The sequence below is a fragment of the Panthera pardus genome, unplaced genomic scaffold (assembly GCF_024362965.1).
Source record: "Panthera pardus isolate Hobbes unplaced genomic scaffold, ASM2436296v1 HiC_scaffold_13, whole genome shotgun sequence".
In the NCBI taxonomy this organism is placed as follows: Eukaryota; Metazoa; Chordata; class Mammalia; order Carnivora; family Felidae; genus Panthera; species Panthera pardus.
In genome coordinates, this window is record NW_026526688.1 from 184,403,910 (window position 1) to 184,430,910 (window position 27,001).

The window sequence follows — 27,001 nt, forward strand, 5'->3', positions numbered from 1 at the left end:
GTACTACCACGAACTACCTTATTCAGCTCCGGAAGCACGTGGTCTTCTGTCATTCTCAACATCGCTGAAAACAGAAGTTAAAAAACTGTCTTTAAAGGAAAACTACAGACATAACTATAGATACATTTCAAAGACAAAATGTGTTTCACTGGACTAAATCCTCAATATTCAACAAGGAAAATCACCAAGGAAAACTCACTTTTCTTCTAAAAACTAATGCGTGAAGAATTTAAACTTGATTTGTATTTTCAGGTTCAAAATGGCTGGTCTCATGATCCTGAACTATTATTTTTTATTTTCTCCTTCAACTCAACCCACTGCCACTCCAGACAGGCCAATCTGACTGCTGCCTTGTGTGAAGACTGTGCAGGGAATCCTCTTCTAACATATGATATTTCTTCTCATAAAATCTGCAAGCACGTCTTGCCTCCAAAAGCCTTAGAATACCCAACAAACATGTTTCTTTCCCTTGGGTTTTCTGTTACACAAAAACATTTGCACTAAGATTTACGTGCATATACATACATTTACGTATATTTATATACTTTAATTAATCTGTGGTTGATTCATATTGTCCTTTCAGAGGGCTGTGTTTTTTTATTTTGTCCACCTAAGTCAAGGAGTATGCCGCATGTGCTTTTACAGACTGTTTGAACATCCCTCTTAATTGCTTTTGGTCAGGAATAAGAATGCTGGATGTGATTCTGCAAATACAGATTATTTTAGAAACTGTTCTTAGTTACTTCAAACTTCTAAATTATCTAAAAAACAAGACATAATCTAGTTCCATTCACTCATTCATTTACTCACCCAAAAATTACTATGGGTGCTAGGAAGATATCAGTATAAAAGACGTTCCTGCCTTCACGGAGGTTACATTTTACAAAAGAGCAAACCAAGGATGCACAGCATCCTAACCAGTGGCAGAGCCGAGATTATAATATAAGCAGGTCTCTGGGGCTCCTGGGTGGCTCAGTCGGTTGGGCATCCGACTTTGGCTTAGGTCACAATCTCACGGTTTGTGAGTTTGAGCCCCACATCGGACTCTGTGCCGACAGCTCAGAGCCCAGAACCTGCTTCAGATTCTGTGTCTCCCTCTCTCTCTGCCCCTACCCCACTTGTGCTGTCTCTCTCTCAAAAAAGAAACATTAAAAAAATTAAAAAATTAAAAAAAAAAAAAAATCAGGTCTCCAGTTCTCCAGTCCAGTGTGCCTTCTACAATGCCCTGCTCTAATGGGGAGGACTAAGCAGTAATTCATTTCTCCTCTAATCAGGCTTCTTATGAGAATTAGGACATGCAGTAGGAACATAAACTGCCTAAAGTACCCCAACAATTATAAGTAAAACCCAACCTCATCTGTAAAAGAAAGTCATTTCTAAGATCCCATTCAGTTTTAACATTGTAACTCATTCTAATTAACATCTCTGATATTAAACAGGCTGGCCTGATAAACACTCTGGCTCCCCATTCTGGCTAGCGTTGGTACAGCTTTGAGGAAAAAAATAAAGAATTTTAAATGCCAACATCTGTAGATCACATTCTTTTTTCCATAAATGCAATTATATTAGGCTGACAAATACAAGTCTGTTTATAAGATATCTGAATTGAAGAGTCAGACATTTGTTTAAAAGATATGAGCACATTACAGATAATTGACTTTCTATTTTATTTACCCTTTAGAGTTTTAACAAACTCAGATAAACCCCATTTATAACTAAATTTTGCCTATGTTGGAAGGGAATGTATGCTGGATTATTTCAAAGATATTAAGAGGGGTCACAAAAATAGTACAAATGGACCTACATAAAATACACTGTAGAGTAAGCATTAAAACACTTAATGTCAAGTCAATAAATACCGGTTAACTACCTGCAAATGAAAAGAGATACTGTGGAGATACAAAGAAAGGCTACCAATGGTCTGCATTCTATTTAGCTAGGGCATTAGCGTCTGATAGGAAGGACAGTGGAAATTTTCTAGTCCGGTGCTGTTCAACATGATAAGCACTAACAATGTATGACTACTGAGTACTTCAAATGTGGACAGCATGACTACAGAACTTGAACATATAATTTATATAATTCCAAGTAATTTAAAGAGCCACAGGGGGCTATTGGCTATGATAATGGACAGCACAGATCTAGAAACAAGATCAGGAATAAAACAGGAAACAAGCTACTCAAGGACAGAGGCTAGTCTTTGTTTTTTTCCCCCCTTTCTTTAAAAAAAAATCTAACTCCAAACAGTGCCTAGTACATAGTAGAGATCCACATATGTTATTTTAACCTAAGCAGACATTACAAGATTAGAAAAAAAAAAAAAAAAGGTTAATCATCAGTGAGTGCGAAACCATCAAAGCTCTAAGTTACATCTGCCGGGAGCTGGGGCCGGGTGGGTGTGCAGAGGAAATAAGACTGGCCATGTGCTGAAAGCTGGTGAACCAGTGAAGGGTAGAAGACGGTTCATTTATACCATTCTCTCTTACAGTTACTGGACATTTTACTAGAGTAACTTAAATATTCTAAATTGATACTCCCACAATTTTTAAAGAAGCATTAAAGTAATGTTTCATTCAATTAACTTACCCACATAAAGCCAGCGGAAAAAAGCTTTGAAGTTTTTCATACTACTATCTATAACTCTGAAAAGATAAAAAAAACAAATCAGAAATAAAATTATTATACAGGGTTCATGTACCACTGTTCAATTGTTGTGGGATACAATAACCCTTACCATTCTATTTTATCCTATCTGGAGGACATCCAAGCCTTTAGAAAAGATATTATAAATCAAACACATACCTAAAAAGAAAGCTTCAGGAGAGCAAATCCTGGTTCTTTTCAAAAATAAGGCAAATAGCTCAGATTCTGACTGGTTATAACAGCCTTGCCACAAACTGTGTAATAGTCTTTCCCAGCATTCAGTCAAGTATGAAATCCTTTTCCAACTTTGCAAATAAAAGAAGTCAGAAAAAAAACACTTTCAGCATTATTCTCAGTTAAAAAAAATACTCACTGGTCAGTATGAAGAAAAAACATCAACGCCAACAGAAAAAACCATTATTACCTATTTGTACTATGTCACTACCTCTGGTATCAGTGGACATTATTTTTGGAAGTTGGAAGCATTTTTGATGCTTACAGTAACTGATCTCCAAAAACTGAATTTCCTTGAGCTTTACACAAATGCACCCCTCAAATTCCAATGTTATAGGTGGAAGCCATCTTTGTCTTGATCAAAAGGCTTCTAAATAAGGACATGGGTATCACTTCTAAAAAAATCTCTGTAAGTCCACATCTACAAGATAACTACTCTAAGTAATATGCATTATTCATTCCCAAGTCTCGAAGTCCCTTCCAAGCAAGAAGTTCCATAATACTACTGAGACGTGGGTCAGCATCATTAACCTATCTCTATACAGTAAAACAGACTGCCACGTTTATGGGACCAAGCAATGTAATCAAAACGCTCCTGTGGCAAAAATGAAAAAAGAAAGAAAAGTTCCTTTCTGCCTTTCCCAATCAATACTCTGACCCCAACTGCGGGCAATCCCTGCTGTTACAGGCTAACATCAAAGTTCTCATTGCCTCAATTTCCCCACCTATCACCTAAAATAATAATGCTACTTCATCCAAGGGATCAAGAAGTAAAATGAACTGCCTTTCGTTCATATTGAAAAGTGATCACAGAAAGCTTGATATTTCATATTTACTCTCCGTAAATATGGTGAGCCAAAAAATAATCAACACACAGGAAAAGCAAAGTCATTTCTCCTCTCGTTTTGTATTCTTAGCACAAGTGTCTACAACCTCTACCTTCTAAAACCCCACTAACATGGTAATGGATCGGTGGGGAGGGGTGCGTTATAAACTCACGAAAACAAAGAGGACGGCAGAAAAGAAATCAATTTCAGAAGTGTCAGAAAGGGCACATGACTGATGAGGCTCAGCAGAGGCGGCTGCATTTTAGAGAATCCATGCAGAGGACCCCGGAAAGGAGCGATCCACCCCGCAGAGTCCCAGGGACTCTCAGACCCTGGACATGTCAGGTCCACAACAAACGAATGGGGTTCTTCCAAGAACCCGAATAAGCCAGGAAGAGTGGAGGTGGCTCTGTGCGAGCGCTGGCGGCCACAGCCAGCTTCGCGCTCCGCACTCAGGCCGGCTTTCTGTTGCCCCTGCGTACAGACCTTCCACGCGCTTTAAACTGCCTCATGAATCAAGAGGAGGAAATTGAGCATCAGGTATTTGAAGAAAGCTCGCAACCGGAGACCAAGACAAATCCAGGAAGTGGAAATCCTTCAGGGGAACAGCACACTTCTAAAAATATCTAATTAAGGTCCACAGGGATGTGAAAAGATGTCATCTACAAAACAAGAGCACGGCTTTGAAAATGATTAAAGAACTAAGAAAACACTTTTGGATGGAAAAACTAGGACTGCCATGATGAAGCATTCAATGCAATGGTTCAGGTAACAGTCACGTCCTCCACCACACCTCGACTATTTATTCCCCAGTTCACAGCCTACACCGTCACCGGCAACTGGAACCCTCTAAATCTCAATGTGAAGCATGCCACTCACCAACAGCCACCTATCTTCCCAGTGACCTCTCTCCAGGACCCCAACCTCCGTCTCACGAAGACCACTGCCTACTGGTTCCACCACCTCTCATCCTGCCTCCCACCCACACCAGCTCCCCGCTTCCTCCTAAACCAGCTTATATTCAAGGTTCATTTTAATCATGCTCCCCTGTCGCTTCCCCTCAGTCACCGGGCCTACCTAATCTGACCGCTCACCTGCTCCGTGCCCCAGCACTGTCAGCTGACCCCAGCAGAGAAACCCTGCAGCCGTGGGGACGGCTCTCACTTCCACACTCATTCATAAGCACTAACCAAGGGCCCTCAGCACCACCAGCAGCCGCCTGTTTAGCCGCCTGTTCACCCTCCCACTAGACAACCGGGTCACAGCTTTTCCTTTATTCCTAGACCACCTCCCCACCCTTACCTTCAGCTGCAGACAGAACATTCCTATTTCATTAAGACAATCAGGACAACGGGAAGCGAAGGTCCCCAAGCCCCACGTGCTCATGTACTAGCATCTGGGTCCCTTCCCACAGCCTTCTCTCCTGTAATTGTGGATAAGCTCTTGTTCCGACCCACTCCCCAAGGCACCACATGGCCATCCCCTCCCACACTCCTGCCCCAGCGATCCTCTCCTCAATCTGCCAGCATCACTTGTTCCCCTTTGAGGAGAACATGGCATCATATATAAATCTGCTCTAACTTATCCCATCGTAAGAAGACAGACCCGACAGCGGTTCCCAACTACTGGCCATTCCTTTACAGCCAAACCCCTCAAGAGACATTTGCTGTTTTCTTTGCATCTGCTCTCGTTCTGTATCTGCAGAGGGGCTCGGAGGGAGGCTGATGGGAGAGTAAAATGCCACTCTAATTGGTGAGACTCTTGTTATTAGCTTGTTTAATTATCTTTAAATTGTAAAGATACAGTTTTGATAAAAACTTAAAAACTCACTTTAAGAAAATCATGACAATTTGCTGGGTTCTTACTTTTAAAAAAGAGTAAAGTGTTCTCAGGTCAATGACGCCAGGTAACACCTCATACTTACTGAAGAAGTTCATTTGCCTTGAGTATGAAAGAACCCACCGCAGTAATAGCATCTAAAAAGAAATAATTACATGTCATTTGTCAAATGAGGAAAGCGTGTTTAATGTATTCTATGGAACAATTAAGTTACCTTCGATTCCTGCAGCATCCAGTCCAAGAGGTTCGTATTTTTGCTTCCATGAAGCCATTCCCTTCAGTTCACTCAAATGGTACAATAAAGACTCGGAACCACTATCAAAATGGAGCAGAAATAAATTACTGTCACTACCATCATCAAGGTGGCAGACACCAGCTACCTTGCCTAAACATGTCTAAATTTCCAGAAATAAAAACTGAAAGCAACCTTAATTTTCTTTCTAGGAGAAGTAATTATTTCTCAAAATTTTCTCTAAGACGGTAGCAGAATCATTTGGTCATCGTGACTGAGATGAATATATGACCACAAGGTTAAATTCTGTAAGATCAAATTATGTTCCACAGTCAGCCCTGGCACTTTTAAGACAGTCATGTGGCCATCTTATTCACCCAAAAGCCATCAGTGTAACATTTAACAAATACTGTTTAAGCTCCGACTTCAGGTCAGGCACTGTGCTACGTGCTAGGGACATTAATAGTGAACAAAACCTCATGGCACTGACAGTCTAAGGGGGAGGACAGTCACGGCCACACGGTCAGGCAGGGTATCATTCCAACTACCATAAATGCCTTGGAGGAAATGCATACGATGCAGGTGTAATGAAATAACCTAATTTGGGGAATTAGGAAAGACTTCTCGGAAAAAGTGGTATTTGAGCTGAGACCTAAAGAGTCTGAGTGAGAACTGGGTGGGAGCGTCCCAGAAGGCAAGACAGATGCAGAGAAGCCCTGGGTAGGAAGAAAAAATGTCAAGTCTGAGAAGGTCACCAGTGTGCATGAAGCAGAGAGCCAGGCATGTTAAAGGCCATGCAAAGGTTTAGGTCCTAAGAGCCACAAGAAAGCACTGGAGGTTTTTAAGTAAGAGTGACATGATCAGAACTGCTGTGGGGAATAGATTTGAGGGGCACGAATGTCCTTGTGGACCGGAATCCAGGCCAGAGGGCACTGCAGTGATCCAAGGGACAGGCGACGTAGAAAGGGCTAAGCACTCAGCATAAAGGAATTTATCAAAATTTAAGTGAAACACTGAACATTCATATGCAAACTGCTTCACCAAGGGAGCTGGGGATAGAAACAGAACAAGACTTAAAGGTCAGAGACACAGTCTAATTGTGACACTTAGTAACTTCAGGCCAGCCAAACGACCATTCTGGATTTCAGTTTCTTTTTGTGTAAAAAGGAGGACAATAATTATCAATACCTTGTCAGGGTGTTAAATGCACAAATAGTATGCTTGGTAAACTCTAAAATGATAAACATATTTAACTTCACTGCTCAAAAAAGGGTACATCCCTTTTTCAAAATATACCTCCTGGTTGTCTGGCTGAGAAAAGCCCAGACAGAGAGCCTAGACTGGTAAAAAGATGTCTGAAAATTATTTGCAGCATTACCATTACTGATTCTTTAAAAATCTTGGGCACTCCAAGATTCCCCTCAAGTGCCAATGCAACAATTTTAGCTAGAAAAGGCTCAAAATGAGAATGCCAGATGATGAAGGAACACCGACACCACGTACATATAGATGCAACACCAAAAATTCGACACCACCTTCATACCTCTGTAAGTGACTTATAACCAATTTTTGTATACTGGAATATGATGACTCTATAGACTGGCCAAGCTTTTTTAAGCCCTAATTAAAAGAAAAAAATATATTTAGCATATAAGATATTGCATGCTTCTCTAAAAAAAATTAAGCACGTGAACATTGCCATTTACATAAAAAGATACTTTATCTGCACCTTTACTGTTAACTGGTTCATTAAGAGGGTCTGAAGTTCAGCACTACAATGAAAAGAAAAGTATTTTTAGTCTTCTCCATTCAAAATATGAATGCATCACTTAAAACTTTTAAATTTCAAAGCAAAAGCATTTTTAAACAAAATAAAAAGAAACAGTCCAACAAAAATTAAGACTTTGTTATACTCACAAAAGGACAGAAAACATGAAACAATAAAGTCCAGAAACAGACTGAACTACATTTAACAGGTACCGAATGCTAAAACAGCATTTCAACAAACCCCTAAGGACAAAGTGTGATACTCAATAAATTACGCTGGGCAATTATCTAAACCTTAAGAGAAAAAGAAGTCAGTCCTCCACAGCATATAACCAAATAAATCACATCTGAAACATGAGAATAGAATATAACATAAACCGTAAAAACACTCTAGAAGAAAATACAGATCTTTGAATACTCTTAAGATGGAAAAGGCCTTTTTAAGAATAACATGAAGGCAGATACTGAAAAGGAAAAGACTGATCTGACCATATAAAATTAAATGTTTTTATACATTTAGAAATATATATATTACAGACACAAAAATGATTACTTTTACGTAAAAAAATACATAGAAAAGTCTAGAAAGATATATACTACTTTTTACTCTTGTGCACCAGAATTTTCTACTTCTGTTTACAATGAATATGAATTACTTTTGAAATAAAAAACTACTGTAAAAAAAGAAGAAAAAGCAAGGGCAACTAGTGTGAGTTTACTACCTTGCTTTCCCCCACAACAGCAAGTGCATGAATTCATCTTGCACTGAAGTGGTTGTGCTCTTCTCCTAGACAAAATGGATAAAAAAATGACGCGTATGTTGAAAATGATAAGCATACGTGTGATTCAAAATTAAAATTACAGGAGCAGGACTCCCTTCCTTTTCCTCAACCTTCCTTCAAATCCATATTTAAACTGATTACGTGAATTATCAGTTAACGGAAAATGGCCGGTCAGCTCTTCCAACACCCCTGGCCCCACTCTCCACTCCACAACCTGTCCCCACCTACACTGTACCAGTGCGAGGAAAGCCTGTCCTCTCGGGAAATAGCGTGAGGTCAGACCGAGCCATCTGCGAGAAATCCTGACCTTAGCCTTTTCCAAATCGGACCAGTTCTCCCCTGGCATCTCATAAAGCAAAGGAGGACATCGTGCACTCTTTCACTCCTTTCAGGGAAAACGTCACCAACAGTACCTGAACGAACTTGGTGAGACGAGAATCCATCTGCATCAGTATTTCTTCCCACGCTTCACACATACATGTTAGTGACAAATTTATATACTATTATCAACAAGAAAAAAATAATAAAACAGTAAAAAAAAAAAATATGTACGTAAATCAACGTGCTAATATATGCTTTTTATTCTCAACTATCTTAAAAAAATCCAGAATTTACTTTCAATCATTTTTAACTCAGCCTGAGAAAGAGAAGACCACAGCTAATGCTTGATAATCACTTAACCATCAAACATTCTGAAATTAAATTTTTATCTGGTAAAACAGACATCCTCCAGCTTTTTATGTATGTTTCATGTACACTAACTGTCAAAATGCTGGTTTAGTCAGCTATTCAATTTTCAAACAGAATCCTTAAAAAGACACTGATCTCCAGAAATCTTTCACATCAAGTAAGTCAGTGACTGCGTCAGACTGAAAAAGGAAGGACCCAACTGTTTGTAGCTCCTCTATAGAGGGTCCATTTCTAGACATCTGGGCTGGCCTCGTGTCTTGCTATGACCAACAAACAGAACTGACACTGAGTCCAAGGCCTCAAATGGTTTCACACATGTCCACTGGCACTCGACATCCCTGCTGAGGCCACCATGTCACAAACAAGCCTGGGCGAGCCGTCTGGAGATGACAAATGTGGAGCCGTCATGAGTAAGGGACACTGAGACCAGCCAGCTGACCACTGACACATGACCAGGCCCTGCTGAGATGAGCTATACCTGGCCCAGAACAACAGAACCTTTTGCTGAGCCCAGCCCAAATTGCTGGGCTACACTGACCTACAGTACCACAAGCTAATATGGGGTGGGTTTATTATGCATAAAAAGCAAACTGGTATGAGAGCTGTTTTCCATAATGCTTTATTTGCAATAAAAATAAAAATTCAAAAATGTTATTTCACTCACAGGAATATTTTCAAAAGATTTAAACTACTTTTTTCTTTCCTTCTGGAGAAAAAGAGATGGGTGGGAATAGATTTTCAATTAAATCCCTTTTTCTTGCTTTAAGGGATATTTATTATTAGATTATCAAATAGACATGTTTACACCACAGATAGTTAGCTTTACAGAATAAAATCTGTGTTTTATTTATAAACTGTTAAAAACTTAGAGTAAATATTCACATAAAACAAGACAGAAATAAATACCTGTAAAAGAGCTGAAATATGAGTAAACTTTCTAGCCATCCGCGTTACTTCAGGTAAGAAAGAGTACAACAGATTGGTTTCCAGCTGTAAAATCAAAATAAAGTGAGTTATAATTACACACTTCTTTTAAAGATTAAAAAAAAAAAGTCCCTCCCAGCTCAAAAAAAAAAAAAAAAAAAAAATCCTACAGTTTAGAAGAGGAGTCGAGGTCTAAATTATCAGAAAGACGATGACCGAATTCTGCTCCATTGGAGCCTAACAGAACAGAACCTTAGGATTTTCTAATCTGTCATGTTTAGCCGGGCACAGCTCACCCTCTCTAGGTTAGCAATCCCCCCTCCATAGCTAAATAAAGATTACACACTATTTCCTAACACTTTTATGAGGAATTTAAAAAATGATTACAAATACATATAAAAAGTTTTTAAAAAACTGTATGTTCCTGATAAACACATATTAAATATCTATTGCAATGGTACAAGAAATATCGATCAATAAAGCTGTTGTTTAAAAGAATATCCATTACAAACTTCAAAGAAATAACGAATCATTTTAGTATAGCACCAAATGCAATCCTAGAAGTCCTATTTCCACAGAACTTTAAGAGGAAGAGCAAATGTCAACAACTAGTCCAGGGAATCAGGAAGTCCAGGGTCCCCCCAAGCTCTGACAGAACGATGAATACCGGAAAGCCTCCTACGCAGCGCATTCTGCATCATTTTGTTCTACTTTTGTTTGGGAATTCATGCATCCTGAGGCTAAGCGGCTGGGTTATCTGGTATAAAAATCTAGGGAAGGGACATCTGGCTGGCTGAGTTGGTGGAACGTGCGACTCTTGATCTTGGGATTGTGAGCTCGAGGCTCACGCTGGGTGTAGAGATTACTTAAAAATAAAACCTTTAGGGGCACCTGGGTGGCTCAGTCGGTTGAGCATCCGACTTCGGCCCAGGTCATGATCTCGCGGTCCGTGGGTTCGAGCCCCGCATCGGGCTCTGTGCTGACAGCTCGGAGCCCAGAGCCTGTTTCAGATTCTCTGTCTCCCTCTCTCTCTGACCCTCCCCTGTTCATGCTCTGTCTCTCTCTGTCTCAAAAATAAATAAACATTAAAAAAAAAAAATTTTTTTTAAATAATAAAAAAAAAAATAAAACCTTTAAAAAAAAGAAAAAGAAAAAGGAAAAGAAAAAGAAAAAGAAAATCTTCTTAAAGGCAAGGGCACAGTCTAAATACTCCGTAGAAGTCGACACAGTTTCCACAATCTACAATACAAACAGCATACGGCACAGAAAGTTTTTGCCAGCATTAAATGATCATCGTCCACAAGAGGAAATGTGTCGGTTAAGAGCACCGACTCTGGAGCCAGGCTGCCCAGGGTCACTTCCTAAATGTAGGACAACACTCAGCAAGCGCTGCAGTTTCTCTGCGTGCCCGTTTACTTATCTATCAAGTGGGGATAATAACAGAACCTACCTATTAAGTGGCTGTGAGGATTCAAAAGGACTACAATGAATCACTCAGTACTTGGCACACATTAAACACTTAATAAACATTAGCTATTATTATTATTAGGACCCGAGTCCTAAGAACACACTTGGGACATAGATAAACTGGTTTAGCAACCAATTAACATGGTCATTAATCAACCATCAAAACTATGAAAACTATACTGGGCCACGGTAATAACAGTGTTCACTAGAATAAGATTCTAAATATGAGATTGAGAAGCTCCAAGCTGTTGTCGTTTTTTTGCTTTGTTTTAATAACCATTAGAATCCAAAGACGAGGATAATAAAAACCTATCAAAACCTTACAAATCTGTATTTACTCTCTGCTGCGACCAAGTTTCAGTACTCACCTGGAAGTATGAAACCTCTGAGGCACCACCTGCAGAAACCTCTGTGACCACGGACAACGATTTCAAATCACTAGATAAACATAATGCAAGACAAGTACCGACGATCTGTAAAACAGTCAAATACCCTGCTCTGTTTAGTATTATTGCTAGGCTGCATCTGCTTACAATACAGGAAACAAAAATTCACAGAGCTCTGAAAGCAGAAACACACACGCCTGGCTCCTCCCACGCCTGTGGGACACGAAGGTATGTGTCCGCCTCGTCCGCAAGGAGACACACACGCACACACCCCTCCATCAAGGTCCCAAATCAAGTGTTGGAGAGCCAACGATATTTCCTATCCCTCTCAGGAATGGCAAGAAGAGGAGAGAAAAGCTAACAGAGAAGACCGAGACTTAACAACCACGGCAGACCCGGTACGAAGGCAAGATGGCTCCTGTGACGTTCCTCACACTCCGATCACAAACTGTAGCTCCCACCCGGACTACAGGCTACAAAAACATTCAATCATCATCAAGTGCGTCCTACCCATCTTTTCGTTATGAAAAATTTGACTAATTCCACTAACAGTCCCTGTTCTTCATCGATACCACAGGACTACTATTTTATCTTAGTAAGAAAATTATTCTCCTAACATTTAACAACGAAGAATCCAATAACTGAAACGGAGAAAAAAAAGGCTAGTGTCTCATTCTTTTTCCATAAATCAGTTGGCTGGTGTATTCTAGGTGGTATATTCTGAGAAATGGTATCGAAAATTTTAAAGGAAAACTTACCCCCGTGACTCGAGCAATTTTGAACATTCCATACGCATAAAGCTCAATAAATCCAGAGCTTCCTCCAAGGACAAGAATATTCAGCCTAATTAAAAGTAATGCAACAAGCTGAGGACAACAGAGAAGATCGAGTTCTTAAACTGAGACAGAAATTGTCCTTGCTCTCAAATAATCTGCAAGCTGAGGCTCCCCTACAGGAAAGCTGAAACACCAAATTCTCCAATAGTTCATATTCCATCATAGTAGGCTTACTCCTTTTTTCAAAGGAAGATAAATTTGCTCTAGCCTGAAGGGCATCAGTTTACAGTAAAATAAGGATATTTTCACAACCACTGCATTTATATACTCTCAATCACAACACAATCCTTTCTAACACAAAGTGCCATCGGCTGAATCATGGCTCTGATGCTACATGTATATTAAAGGGGCTTTAAAAATTTGGAATATTTAAACTTAAATTTTAGAAACTCCAGTAACTTCTACCTCCTTTACTTATTAAAATAAATCAAGGTACAGTATAGCATTATTAAACTTGACACGATCCAAGACCACACAAAAACAAGTAAATGATACTAATGCTTGTATACTGTTCTGAGGTTTGTCAGCAATGAAATACCATGACAAGTAAAGCAACTGCCCTTGAAACCCTAAATTCTGGCTCAAGTAGCAACTTAAAGACATGAGACTTGTTAAGATCTTTGCAAGATTTACCTGACGTCTCCCAAAAGCTTAATAATTTCATCAGAATTTTCTTCACTAAAATATAAAAATAAATTAGGTTACCTTTCAACTACATCTTTCAACTAATAAAAGATTATCTTAATTGAAAACAAAAAGGCATAGCTTACCTAAATATTTTTGAGGTGTTGCTATAACTAGAGAAAAACAGAGACTGGTGTAAAAATAACAGAAACGTATTTTTTAAAACACACGAGAAAAGTATCACAGTATTAAAAGTAAAGAGAAATCCGCAATGAAATTAAACTCTGATACTTACTTTTTTGGCAGTGTAGGTAATTTAGGTAAGAGAAGATTTGATTCATCTTCAGCATTATAAAAGGATGTCAGAACACTGAAAAGAAAAGCAGAGGCATTACAAAAATACCAAAGATTTTACCTGTCTTTCCATTAAGAAATAGTATTTTTAAAAGAAATACTCAGTTTTATATATTATACATTATGAAGTAAACAGATGCCACACATATTTTAGTATTGTAAAATAGTCATTATGGCAATCGCAAACAGGAAACAGAAAAATAGGAAATTCTTCACTTACAAGGGGCTTTATTTCTGCCCCCCAAAAAAAAAAACAAAAAAACCCAGCCACTTTATACTTAGAGGAACAAATATTAATAAACAATTTTCCCTAGGTATTCAGTATTAGATACTAAGAATTTATAATATTTATGAACATATGAGTACCAAGAATAATTTTAGAGAACACCGCAGTTATTATATCATTTAACTGTGGGTTCAACAGCTTATATACATTTGGGGAACTGACAACCTGGCAGGTATATGAGATAATACTACGTATTTTGAAATACAGTACAACCTTGGATTGAGTGTAACTTGTTCTGCAAGGGTTCAGCCAGAGGAGCAAATAGTTCTAATAAGTTTTAACTTGATAAACGAGAGAAGTCTTGCAATACGAGCTGCACCTGACACCAAATGTCACATGATCATAACTGAGCCAAAGGTTCTTGAAATTTGCTTTGATATACGAGTGCTCTGGATTACAAGCACGTTTCTGGACCTTGCAAACCAAGGGTTTAGTATAAGTCTTATTTATCCCCTCTTCTGAATTCTACCTCCATATTAAGGTTAGTAATAAATGAGTCAAAAGGTGAAAAAGTGGTGACTTGGCAAACCTTTTTTCCACTTTCATACAAACTAGGTGCCCTTTGAGACCCTGGAATCTCCATATTATATTTCTAAATTATTAGTAGAAAGTATGTTAGGGATACACTTAGCAGGTACCTGGAATGTCACAGAAATGACACGGCATACTCTGCTCCTCTAAGCATCTATATATTCATGTGACCATTTGCTTACCCTGATGATGATGGGTAGCACATATCTAAATTTGCTATATTCACTGTTTTATCCATAGTGAATTTCAAACGCGTTATATCCTTGTTATCCAATTCTTCACAGACCCGCCCTTAGTTAATCTGATATTAACTCAAAACTTAATTAGAAAGGAAAAGCTACTGAAAACAAAATTACCGTATTTCCTAAACAAAACAAAAAAAAACCCTTTATTTTCAGTATTAGCTAAACCCACTTATCCTTTACACCATCTTTACTGCAAGCCTGGAATATTACTTGATTGTAGACTAAGGCAAAAAGTTATTTTCATGAAGCAAGGAAACTATAAGGACCATGGATACAGAAAGAACTCATTTAGCATCAGAACAGAGTGCTCAATTTAGCGCTTTTTGTACTCAGGATATCTACTAAGATGCAAAAAAACAAAGCTCTGCCAAAAATAGATGGTGAAAAGGAAAACAGAACCTCAATTTGCTAATTAGTAATTTTAACATCTATTACTTGAAAGTATAAATCACTGATATAAACTCCTAAAAATAAAAAAGCAAAGAAAAATCTTAGCCACTCAGGCACTATTGGTCCAGTAAAGAAAACACACATTTTTAGAAGAAAAAAAATCTAACAAAGCATTAAAAAATGTCATCTTGATAAACTTAAAACCCAAAGTTAAATGCAACGTGTCCATGGTCAACACTCAGATAGTCTTAAGTCTCCATGTTAAAAAGCGGAAGCTGCACGACCGCCCTGCTGTAACTATCGGGGTTCTCTGTTGAGGACTCCACCTGCTTTCTGCAGTCACTTCCATCCAATGCATACAAGAAACTGGAGCCTCCACGGAAAAAGAGTGCAAGCTTTCAGGTTTTTCTACATCACACAGAACAATTTTCTTGGTGTCAGCAAGAGCAAAGGCCAAAACTGAAACAAGAAGAAACAATCAGGATAAATTATAGCAACATTCCAGAAAACTAAAAGGCTATTTCGCTTCTTGTCCGGTTTTACTATTTCAAATGCATCATAATCATAGAAATTATTTAACCTAAAAATCCTTCCTCTAAATAATATTTTAAAAACTGAAAGATATCTTTGCACATAGTTTTGCTGTTATCTAAGCTTATTTGCAAATGCTCAAACGTGCTGCACTTAACATCTTACACCTCAAAGCCTCTGGACCGGAACCCTGTTACACCAAGCAGAAGATACAGAACAGGTCTCAGCAGATAAACAACAGCATATCACCAAGATTTGCTTGTCTTGGAAGTAATTCCATCTGCTTGGTTCTCAGAAGGTTTTATATTTCTTTTGTTTCTAACCCTTAATGAGAAACAAGGCCATCAAATACTGAGGAGAGTTCTTCCTTTCACTGTGGCTGAATTATATTGTACAGTTTCTCCACATAAGTCATTGATATCTTCATAACAAACCAAATTTAGGAATTTCTAAGTAGACGGCTTTGAGTTTCACTGTATACCAACACATGCAATTTAGCTGGATGTGAGGCAATCCAGGTCTCCTCTTCAAAACAAATCAAAGCAATCTTGAAATAATCACTACCTAACAAAACTTTATTTCACTGTCCAAAAACACAAGGCATATTTTTTAATGATTAAGAAATCATCTATCTATATGTGTGTGTGTGTATACATACACAGTGTAATCAACATACACTGACTTTCATGATTTATATTTGAGATTCTAGTGTTTTTGCATGAATAGTACAAGATCTCATGATGTTATTTATAAAAACCCTCTAATTCTACACATGCATTTTTTTTTTTTTTTAATAAAAGATAAAACAAGAGCTGAATAAATTGAGTACAGCCAGAAACAGCTGAGGCTTTCAGGGTGTTTTTGCATACTCATTTATATGTACAAGAAAAGAAATGAGCGATGTGGAATACATATCATTTTACAAAAACAATTCAGCTTTTCTTCTTAAAGCACCAATGGTAACAGATGAACTTTAAGCTGTACAATTTACAGCATCTTACTGTATGGACTGTATGTGCACAACAGCTCAAGTAACTACTGTCATTGTAAAACAACAGGGAAGGAGAGAGTTCAGTTGTCAAAGCCATAACAAGCTACAAAATAAAGGGCACCAGGAGAAAGATCATACAGAAATGGAAGGAATGGGGTCAGAGCTGAGAGTCCTTCGGGTGAGGCAAGCATTCGTGAAGACAGAATATTTATGAGCCACACATTTAATGTTAACATACAATTTTGGGAGAAAAGGCCACAGTGGCACTGAATGGACGAGTGAATGGAAGATGAAGCTTGGGCCATCAGTGCAGCACAAGACAGCATCAAGAATAAAACCTAAGTATTTTGCATATTCCATCAGATTTCACTTTAGGAGTTATCTTTGCCAAGAAGTCAGATTTCTCTTTAGAGAGATCTCTGCCAAGAAACAACATAGTAAAATTAATCTCAGTTCTATGAAAACACTTTAAAGCGTTCTAAAAAACAAAGTTTCCAAACTGATATTAAGTATACAATAAAAATATAATAAGCACAATAAATTCTTTCTGGAAATAAACTTCCTTTACAAAATTCTTCTTGTGAATAGTAATGTATTTTTAAATAATCCTGTTATTACGTTTGCCATCTGGTCTCCAAGCCAGGCAGGTCACTTCCTTTCCTGTATTTTCATTTGGTGGAAAACTCCAAACTCGATGAAAACTTGCAAGTCGATGAAGTAATACCTAAGACAAAGCAGATACAATGGCAAAAAATAAAAACTCCATTTCCAAAGATGAAATAAACCTAGATCCCTGCTATCACATCTTTAAAAATAATCTCAAGTAGGGGTGCCTGGGTGGCTCAGTCGGTTAAGCATCCGACTTCGGCTCAGGTCATGATCTCGTGGTTCCTGGAGCTTTCTGCCATCAGCGCAGATCCCACTTTGGATCCTCTGTCTCCCTCTCTCTCTGCCTCTCCCCCACTAACATGGGCATGCACATACACACACATACTCTCTCTCTCTCAAAAATAAACAATTTAAAAAAACAATCTCAAGCATAATATTTAGCTATCAGAAGAAATTAGAATTTAGAAAGGTCTAAATGAACTTAAGGTATACTCAAAAAGATGGGTGAAACAAGATCTAATTTGATCCTGTACTCTACACATTTTCCTATCTTCTAGGTCAACAGGAGACTTATCTTTTAGTAAGGAATGAGGTTGTCCAAGAAGATGATGACAAAAAAATAACATAAACAGCACTAGAAAGGTAGCTGTAATATGGTCAAATGACACTAAACTTGGAATCAGACACCTCGGTACCCAACTTCAGCTGTGTCACTTAATGGTCATAGAGCTTGGACAGGTCACTTATTCTAAATTTCCACTTCCACTTGGGTAAATTCCCACCATGGAGGGTCAAGATGGTGCCTACTGAGTCAAAACTAAGGCTGCCCCTGCTCTATTCTCTATCCAACCATTGAAAAGAAGGAAGAAAAGGCCTCAAAACTGCACATGCTCCCGAAGACCCTTCCACACCGTCTCAGTTCCCCACACCACAGCTTCCCCTCTCCCTGCCCTGTCTCATACGCCCTTCACTCTCAGTACAGGGGCCCCCACAGGGAAGCCAAGCCTCCCAAGGAATCCTTCATCCACTAAGCTCAGTGCTTTTTGGAGCCCATCTCTGCCATTCCCCACTTCTGAAACGCTTCCTCTGTGCCCTCTGGAATTCACGGTCAGGTACCCTTAAGGTCTCATCTTCATTCTCTTCTCTGAAACATGCTTCTCACCCAAGGACACCTTTTCCCTGCAGGATTCTCAGATGACAGCCATTTTGTACCCCATGTTCCCCGTACTACCCGGCCAGGAGATGAAGTAGGTTTCCTCCTTGATGCCCAATGCCATTTCTGGATGACTTTTCTTCTCTAAAATCCTCTGTGAATCAGACCCAGTCACATCATGCTACCTACTATCCCTCTTAACTACAGTCATCTATAGACCCCGAGGCCATTCTCCTCATTCCTGGAAGATCTGGACTCCTCCCTGCCTCATTCATGCTCCCCAACGCTATTCATCATCTTTCCTGCAGATTTCAAGAGCTACGGCGCCCTGGCTTTTCCGTTCTCAATTGCCTTTCTTCTAATGATGGCGTCATCAACTCACCTCCATCACTCCCAGGGTCATGCCCTTAACCTTGTCATCATTTCAGCTACAATTGCTGCCATAATGTTCCAAACCTCCCACTTTTCATCGCTGCCTCTATCCTTCCAGCTCATCCCTACTAATAACCGACTGCAATTCTTCCACCAGGTAGGAACCAAGTCATACAACCCACTGATTCCACTTACTCACTGTCGCTCACTCACACATGCTACTTCCATACTTAATCATGTTAGAATCCAAGGTCCATCATTACAATCGCTCCTCTTCCGTGTAACTTTAACTCTCTTGCATCTCTCTTGCTAGGTCACACTTGCAAAACAACCCTGGTTAAAACCAACCATGCCTGCGCCCACACAGTCCAACAGAACAGCAGAGACACAACCATGCTCACTAGGTTCCCTCTCAAACTACAAGACCACCAACCCCCCGTGGCTCTTAATACTGACCAGCAATCTTACTACACTTCCCTAGTCCACTTGCCTTGTCAGCCTTTCACACCCCTTTCTCCCCAAACTTCCAATGTTTTCTTCCCCATCCTACACAGCGCTCTTTCTTCTTCACTGAGAACATGGAAACAAGTGCCCACTATTACACCCACACACCTAGTCGCATTCAGGCCCCATTCTCGCCCGTCCCTCCTACACTAGGAGCTGTGTGGCTGTACTGTCTGCAATCCTCTCTAGACCATGAGGATTTCTGAGGGACAGTGGCAAAGGAGAGAGACCAGAAGATTTCATGGAGGGACCTGAGAGAGGAGACATGCGTACCCGGTGAGAAGTCATTAGGAGTCGTTATAGTGGTGCAGCTTTGCAGGCTGCTAAGTGTTCCTTACCACCTAGTTTCCAAGCTTGTCTGCACACAACACAACTCCCACCTGGCCAGGCAACCATCAGGAAACGTGCCAAAGGAGGAAAGATGCACAGCTGAAGGTTTCCTTACACAATGGCTGCCAGGTAATTAAAAACTCTCGGGAGAAAGGCAGACACAGCGGATTTAGACTTGATGAAGCTACAAACAAGAAATGCCCACTGAGGACAGTCAGGGACTTTTCACTCTCTTGCTAAATTTAAAGGTATTTTTACCAGGAGGTAGCTATCCGACCCACAGTATAGAGCTTGGACAACAGATTCTAGATTTTGAAACACGTCCTCTGTGGCGGCTACATGCACGCACATTTGCAGCTACAGCATGACAGTAACTCTTCTTTCTTCTGTTACTAAACCCTACGCAAATTTAGGGTAAGGTCTGTGGCTCTACTACTATGTCTGGTTCATGAGTGATGCATCATAGGCTTTTAAAAAGCCCATTTAATAAATGACTCAAGGACACTTGGGAATGCAGCACTGTGCAAAAACTGTTTTTGCCATGGAATACGGAAAATGGGCCCATCAATGATCCTTCCCTTATAGGGGCCCTTACACTTTCACTTAAGGTTCACAGCTTTTTGGAAAGGGCGTGGTACACAGGCGGCCCGGCAAGTCCACAGAACGGGAAACTGAGGCTGGGGCAGTCTGCAACGCGCTCGCTGTCTGGTCGGGCTCACTCACCTCGCCCGCCGTGTTGGCCAAAGCGATGAGATCCCGCTTGGGTGACCAGACCAGGAAAATGATCTCCTGCGGCAGCTGCTTCTCTCCCACCACCCGGAAGGATGGGAAACAGGTCGGAAAACGCAACATGAGGGCGGCCCCGCAAGGACACCCCAGTCGGAGGCCGGCAGGGGCCTCCCGCAGCCGCCCCGCCCTCGGGCCTCGCCGGAGAGCTCTGACCCCGGCGGTACCTGCGAGACCCGCCCCCTCAGCGGCCCACGCGGCCCGGGAGCCCTCTCCCTCCCTCCACCCACCGCGCGCCCGAACCTGCGCACCGCGCCGCCGCCGCGCGCTCCGGGCACTTCCGGCGCCCGGACTTCCTCGCGAGAGGACCAGGCGGCGCGGGCGCGCCCCCGAGGCCGCACGCCTGCTCGTAGGTGAGGCGTGGTCACAAGCGTGTGCGCGCGCGCCCGCAGGCCCCGGCCCGTTTCCCCGAAATTCGCCCCTCGGCGTCGATGCGCAGGCGTAGGTTTGGGAGTGAGGCTTCAGGGACTGCGGGGGTAAGAAAAGGAGCGCAAACTTTTGGTCCTCATCGGCCGGTGCCTGCATTGACAGCCTGTAAACGGGTTGTTTTCGGTCCCGGTTAGAATCACCTGGAGAGATTTTTTTTTTTTTAACCCCGCCCCGGTAGCACCCCAGACCAACTAAAAGAGAATTGATACGGAATGCGACCCAATATTTATTAAAATTCTAGGTGATCCCAGTTTGCAGCCAAGGTGGGAGGGCCCTGCTCCAAAACCTCTGAGTAGGCATATATCCCGATTATCACATTAAGCGTCTACAGTTTATTGGTGGGAGTAGCCCCACCGTAAAAAATGGGGGCTGTGGCCTCGGAGCTACCCGAGGATGTACTAGGACAAAGTATCTGGGATCCGCAAACGCACGGGGCATGGGCTCTGCCCTAAAAGGCTTACCGGTCAGCTTGGCCAACTTGTAAGATGTCTCTCTGTGCAGAACAAATTTAAAGGTCAGCATGTTCAAAAAGTTCACGGAAGTTAGGACTCTGGTTAAGAGAATGTGACCGGATCGCCCTGTGATTCTGGAACTTAAAAATCTCTGGTAGAAAACCCATCTACCTTTCACTTCTTTCCCTTGCTGGAAGGAGAGAGAAGCGATAGAACCTTCCAACTTTAACAAGCCCTATCTTCTTGCCCTCTCTCTGGATATCCCCTGGGAAGTACCAGAGGTAGACTAATTCCTTCAGCAACAAAGATTTGAAGCACTGGTTCTGTGGCTCTGTTCTTGACTCCTATCTGATGCTTACCCTGCCCCCTCTCAGAGGTAGGCTTTTTCCCTTGCCTTTGCTGCAGTTTAGCATCACCCCCAAATTCTTCTGGAGGCAACATTTTGAAGGTGAGAATGGACTTACCTTTGGTATCCATGAAGTGCGTTTTCAGGTGTTAACGATCTGGGGTGGCAGTGATAGATAATCTGGCTACTGGGGGCGGGGGGGGGGGGGGCAGTATCTATCCACTTAACATTTTTAAAATTGAATGCCCATTTCTTAAAATTGAAGTTATCCTGATTCTGAACCCTCCTACAGCACATGAAAAGGACTGTCAGCGGAGGAGTCACTCGGTGCTAGCAGACAGAGGAGAGTAGAAGCATTCCCAGAGAATTTCCCAGAAGGTATTACAGCACAGGAAACGGTGTAGGTGTGGGGTTCCAGATGTGGCCAGGAAACAGCAAACGATGTTATGTGGCCATAGCACGTCGCGTGTCCTGGTGGGAGTGGGGGGCGCTGGAAATCAAAGTCGCCACTAACGGTGTTTCCAGCCTTTTTCTCACTGTCCCATAAAGGAGATTTGGGTCTCACCCGCTCCTTTTCTTGGCCTTCCCCGTTGTCTAAGGGAAACACTGCTTTGGCAAATTGGTTTACTTGTGCTTCTGTGGCACAGCATCAACAGGAAAAGGGAAGAACGCCCAGGTGCTTTTTAAGGAGGTAGAAATGCATGGGGTGGGGTGGGGGGAGTGTGTGCGTGTGAAGAAAATGGAAGAGAAAATAGTCTAAGAAGAATTTCCATGCTCTGTACATCCTCTTCCTAGTGCTCGAGGGGGAAAAAAAATGCAAGAACTAGGTGTTCTTGAATGAACATTTTGGTAGCTAGTCTGTTTGACCACTGCACCCCTTGGGCTAACTCATGCTGGACATCTTTGCACGTGTTGTAATGGTACAGGGTTGAATTTTGAAGGGACAGACAGCTGCCAATGGATCGGGAGGGGGGCATATTGTTAACAGCATCACACCGGTTCATTGGTTACTCAAGACCTTAATTCTTGTGCCGGGGTGATGATGAGTTAGAAGGTAAAGACGGCAGGAAGACTAGGTAGGGGTCGGGGGAGGCACAATTCCAGAGACGTTTCTGAAGTAGGATAATAAGAACTGATTAGTGATTAGACTGAAGGAATGAAAGTGAGGGATTAGTCAAGACTAAGGTTGGGATATTGAGGCATGCAGACTCAGGGATGGAGAAATGGTCATTGCCGGCTTAGGGAGGAGGTAATGAGAGAAGTATGAAGGGGAAGCCGGGGCAGGCAGACCAGGGCAAAGGATTGAGTGAGTGAGGACTGTGCTCGGGTGTTGGTCCGGTGTGAAAATCTGTGGTAGCCAACAGGAAGCTGGAACTGCAGGTTTGAGGGGGGGAAAGTCGGGGCCTGAGCAGATATGTGGGAGTCACTGGATACAGGAACGGAAGACGGAGCCATGTGGAATGTGACTAAACTAGGCCATCTGAGTGACTGTTATTTTGAGAGATCTATTTTGAAGTCATAAAATAGGTGAAACATATAAAATAAGAAATTGACCGAATTTGCTGGAAAGATAAATGTGGAAGATAGGTGTTAGACTCTGTCCTCCGTGGCTGCAAAAAACACTGACTCAAAGTGGCACAAGTAATAACTAGAAAGTAGTGCTTCCTGTAAATGACAAGTCCAGAAATAGGGCCAACTTCAAGGCAGGCTAGATCCAGCCACTTGGTGTCCCCAGGGACCAAGCTCAGGGTGGACCTCATCATAAGGCTGGCTCCCCCTGTGGTCACTGGAAAGCCACCCACAGCAACCGGATCTACATGCTTCTGCCTTCAGAGAGAAAACAAAGGGCTCTTTTCAAGACTGAAGTCCCGAGCTGCCGCTGTGATTAGACCAACCCCTATCACAAGCGTATCTGACACCAGTCACAGGTGACGGGTATGGAATATGCCCAATAAAAAGTCTTCCCCAAGAGCTGGAGAGGATGTCAGTCATCTCTCTTCCAAACCCCATGGCAGGCACACAACGGGGAGCACGGGAAAGACGCCGCCAAAGCCATCAATCAACACTCTTCAATATGACAACCAATCGCAAATACGCAAAGGGTAGTTCTAAGTATGAAAGGCATTTGGGAGATGGTCCATCCTGGCAGAGTGAATCTACACTGTACCAATTATTCGTGGTGTTTTATTTGTCTCTACGGAAGAAATTCGGAGACCAACCCGTGATTCCCATCTGTAGAAAAAAGTATATATGTAGGTATGCATAGGAATTTATCCTAAGACAATAGATTTGGTCATTAAGTATGTTTATCATAGGGTTATTTACAAGAGTGAAAACCTATAAACAACTTACATGTCCAACCATGAGAGATTGATGTTAAAAAATACACTATATCCATACTGAAGAATAAGACTATTGTAAGTATAAACTGATGTCCAGATGCTGATAAAAAAGAGGATTACAAAATAGTATGTATTCCCAACTCCCATTTTCCTGGGGGAAACTTTAGAGTGTGTCTGTGTAGCTATTTATACAAAAACCTATCTTTGGAAGGGTGGTTATCTCTGAGAGGTAGGAATGGAGACGTTTCTTTTCAATTTCTTTGATTTACCTGGCTTGTGTATTAATTAATTAATTGCAAAGCTAACAGGCAAGCCCTTTGTCTCTTTTTGTCCTCGTGAAGCATATAAAATGTTCAGTCTGATTTCCCTGGTTTCTCCTACTCCTCACCCCTGTGCTCACAGGTGAAGAAACTGGGCCGGTCTACTGAGGCTCAGTTTTCTTGGAGCCCACCAGATGTGACGCTTCTAGTCTGCCGTGGTACGAAGCCACTACATAGTGTGAGAATCTCGTGACTGTCTGGCTGATGGGATAAAACTCCTCTCTCAGAGCTCCAAGATCTGCTTGCTCACTTTGGGTGCTTTTTCCCCTCAGTCTTGCTGAGTTAACATTTATACTGAATCGCCTGAAATCAAATTGTAGAGATCTTATCTTCAGTGTATTGCAATGACCTTCTTAGCTGACCCTCAAGTAATTTAACCCATGTCCTAATGTTCAATTAAAATTGCATCAAATAGGTGAAATTGGATTTTCCTTGCATTTTGTTCAAGCTTTCCTTACCTAGGCAGCTCTAAGCGTATTAGCTTCTGACTCATGTAGCGCAGTTAGGGTTCTGAGGCACCAAGGAGTAAGTATATTACCTGGCACTTCCATTCACTCAATCTGCATTTATGAGCAGCTACCGCTTGGTGGGTGAGGAAACGTGTAGCCCGGCCACCCGCCTCCCGGGGTTGTAGGGAAGGTTCGTGAAGTCACATGTACAGCAGTTGGCTGTCTCTGACATCACTGGGTGCAAGGCACGGCTCCAGAAAGGAGCCAGTGAACACACACCACGGTATCCGCAGGCCATTGCTACCAACAAAGCTTCTAATCTGAACAGAGGAAGTTAAGTCCAAAGACGTTGATCTAATGCAGGGCATAATTTAAGTACATTAAAAGGAGAAATGAAAAGATGCACAAACATGCACATTTTTATTTCACTGGCAAGAAATATTCCACTGGAGACACCAGCAAGGATGTTGTGAAAGGAGGTAGCACCAGACCAGGATCTTTTGTGGGCTATGATTTTATATTTAAAAATTAGTCAAACTTCTCATAGATGCCTACTATTTTATAGATCACTTTGAAGGAGCCAGACGTCAACTTAAGTGTTTTCCTTAAAATCACCTTCAAAGCTGAATAATTCTTCTTCTGTCTTTTTTTTTTTAATTATTTTTTTGAAAGCTGAATTATTCTACGTGTAAAGCCGTCTAGATAAGGCTGCCAATCTTGCTCACAGAGCACATCCCAACCCGAAACATACATCTAAACCCTCAGTGTCAGGACAGTCTTCGCACTGACTCTAAATACTTCCCAATATTGTTTAGGTGTGTTTTCCTTGTTTGAGTCCTTATAGGACAGAAGACCAAGCCCTCTCCAGATCTTAGGCAGGCCCACCGTTAGGGACTGAATCATACCTTCTAAATCCGTATGTTGAAGCCCTAGCCCCCAGTACTTAGGAATGGCACTATATTTGGAGATAGGGCCCTTAAGAAGGAGAGGCCATTAGTGTGGGCCCGAATCCAACCTGACTCATATCCTTAGAAGACTAAGAGGAAATTTGGACACAAAGAGATACCAGGGACTCACAAGCCTAGAAGAAAGGCTGTGAGAGGACACGGCAAGAAGGTAAGTTCAGGAGAGAGGCATCAGAAATCCAAACTTGCCAACACCTGGACCTTGGACCTCCAGCCTCCAGAACTGTGAGAAAATAAATGATTGTCATTTAAGCCGCCCAGTCTGTGATATTTTGTTATGGCAGCCTTAGCAAAGTAACACACCTACCATTTGAAAACTTCTAGAAAATTCCATGCCTTCATCAAATTTTTTGAGCACCTACAGAAGATGGTATAAAATGGGTAGTGACATGAAGAAACTGCAATCTTTTGGGGAAATAGAATCTGTACATATAATGGCAGAACAATACATGAAAGGTGCCTCAGGTGTGGCTGCAGAACTCCCAAGTGTTCAGAGAGGAAGGTAGCGGTTGGTAGGGGGACTCCTAGAACACTTCCCTGGAGACAGTGGGACTGGGCCATATGGAGGGATATAGTCCCAACAGAGCAAAGGGAATGAGATGAAAACAGTGGGGCAGATTGGAGAAATAAATGAGTCTAAATATCAAACTAAATGTAAGAAAAAAACCTGAAATCCGATCATTCAGGGCCTACAAAGTGACTCTGGCTGTCATTAAATTTTGTAATAGAAGCAAGAAGTGGAATTAAATTTAGCTGTAATAATTTAAGAAAAACATCCTTTTAAAAAGCTCTGTGTCAGATTTAGGGATTTTCCTCTATTGGTGATTTGGGTAGGTATCTTAATGTTCAGATATGCAGATTTCTAATTAGAACAAATGACCTCATCTCCCATCACACTTTACCTCCCAGAGACATTTTTACATCCTATTAGTTTATTCCCTGAGAAAAGAAAGAAGCGGTTAGTCCTTAAAATTAGTATTAATTGAACAGAAGAACAGAATCACCGGATTTCTTATTTTTAACTTCCTAAGAAGTTCAAGTTTTAAAGTACATAATTCCTGATTGTAAGTAATACCTGATTTCCTCAATTCTAAGATGTGCTTTTTTTCACATTTCAATATTTCTGAAACAGGATATACCTAAAATCTAACATGCACAATTAATAAGCTATGGGGTTTCTCCCCCTGAAAAGTTACAATCCCATCAATAGTGCATTTTACAATTGATGGTACCTTAAAACTAAAGAAATGGGGTGATGATAATAACCCCTGGCCAGCAGGACCTGATTCTTGAGGAATCATGGTCCCTCAGGTGTCTGCGTTTCCAAGGAGATTTCCAGAGATTTTAGCATGGTATCAGGGGCCA

At 41.2% G+C, this 27,001-nt stretch overlaps 1 protein-coding gene and 1 long non-coding RNA gene across 3 annotated transcripts in view; one reads left to right on the plus strand and one right to left on the minus strand.

Annotated features, from left to right (window-relative positions):
* Window positions 1-20,570, minus strand: part of ANAPC4 (anaphase promoting complex subunit 4) — a 33,686-nt gene extending 13,116 nt beyond the window's left edge. Inside the window, exons 1-17 of one of the 2 annotated variants that reach the window (XM_019453576.2) lie at window positions 20,271-20,570; window positions 17,198-17,303; window positions 15,384-15,516; window positions 13,547-13,621; window positions 13,398-13,424; window positions 13,261-13,305; window positions 12,550-12,634; window positions 11,774-11,878; window positions 9,921-10,004; window positions 8,738-8,824; window positions 8,265-8,329; window positions 7,505-7,547; window positions 7,319-7,395; window positions 5,758-5,858; window positions 5,629-5,680; window positions 2,587-2,642; window positions 18-64 (exon numbers count right to left, since the gene is read on the minus strand). In XM_019453576.2, coding sequence (XP_019309121.1) covers window positions 18-64; window positions 2,587-2,642; window positions 5,629-5,680; window positions 5,758-5,858; window positions 7,319-7,395; window positions 7,505-7,547; window positions 8,265-8,329; window positions 8,738-8,824; window positions 9,921-10,004; window positions 11,774-11,878; window positions 12,550-12,634; window positions 13,261-13,305; window positions 13,398-13,424; window positions 13,547-13,621; window positions 15,384-15,516; window positions 17,198-17,303; window positions 20,271-20,399 — 1,317 coding nt within the window. In that variant the 5' untranslated portion in view covers window positions 20,400-20,570. Of the gene's footprint in view, window positions 1-14; window positions 65-2,586; window positions 2,643-5,628; window positions 5,681-5,757; window positions 5,859-7,318; window positions 7,396-7,504; window positions 7,548-8,264; window positions 8,330-8,737; window positions 8,825-9,920; window positions 10,005-11,773; window positions 11,879-12,549; window positions 12,635-13,260; window positions 13,306-13,397; window positions 13,425-13,546; window positions 13,622-15,383; window positions 15,517-17,197; window positions 17,304-20,270 lie in introns of both variants that reach the window. The other variant, XM_019453575.2, reaches the window with a different exon arrangement.
* A 151-nt stretch (window positions 20,571-20,721) lies between these two features.
* On the plus strand, window positions 20,722-24,643 carry LOC109269586 (uncharacterized). Its single transcript, XR_002081156.1, has 2 exons — window positions 20,722-20,809; window positions 24,305-24,643. It is a non-coding gene; the product is annotated as an uncharacterized LOC109269586 (long non-coding RNA).
* Window positions 24,644-27,001: the final 2,358 nt, after the last annotated feature.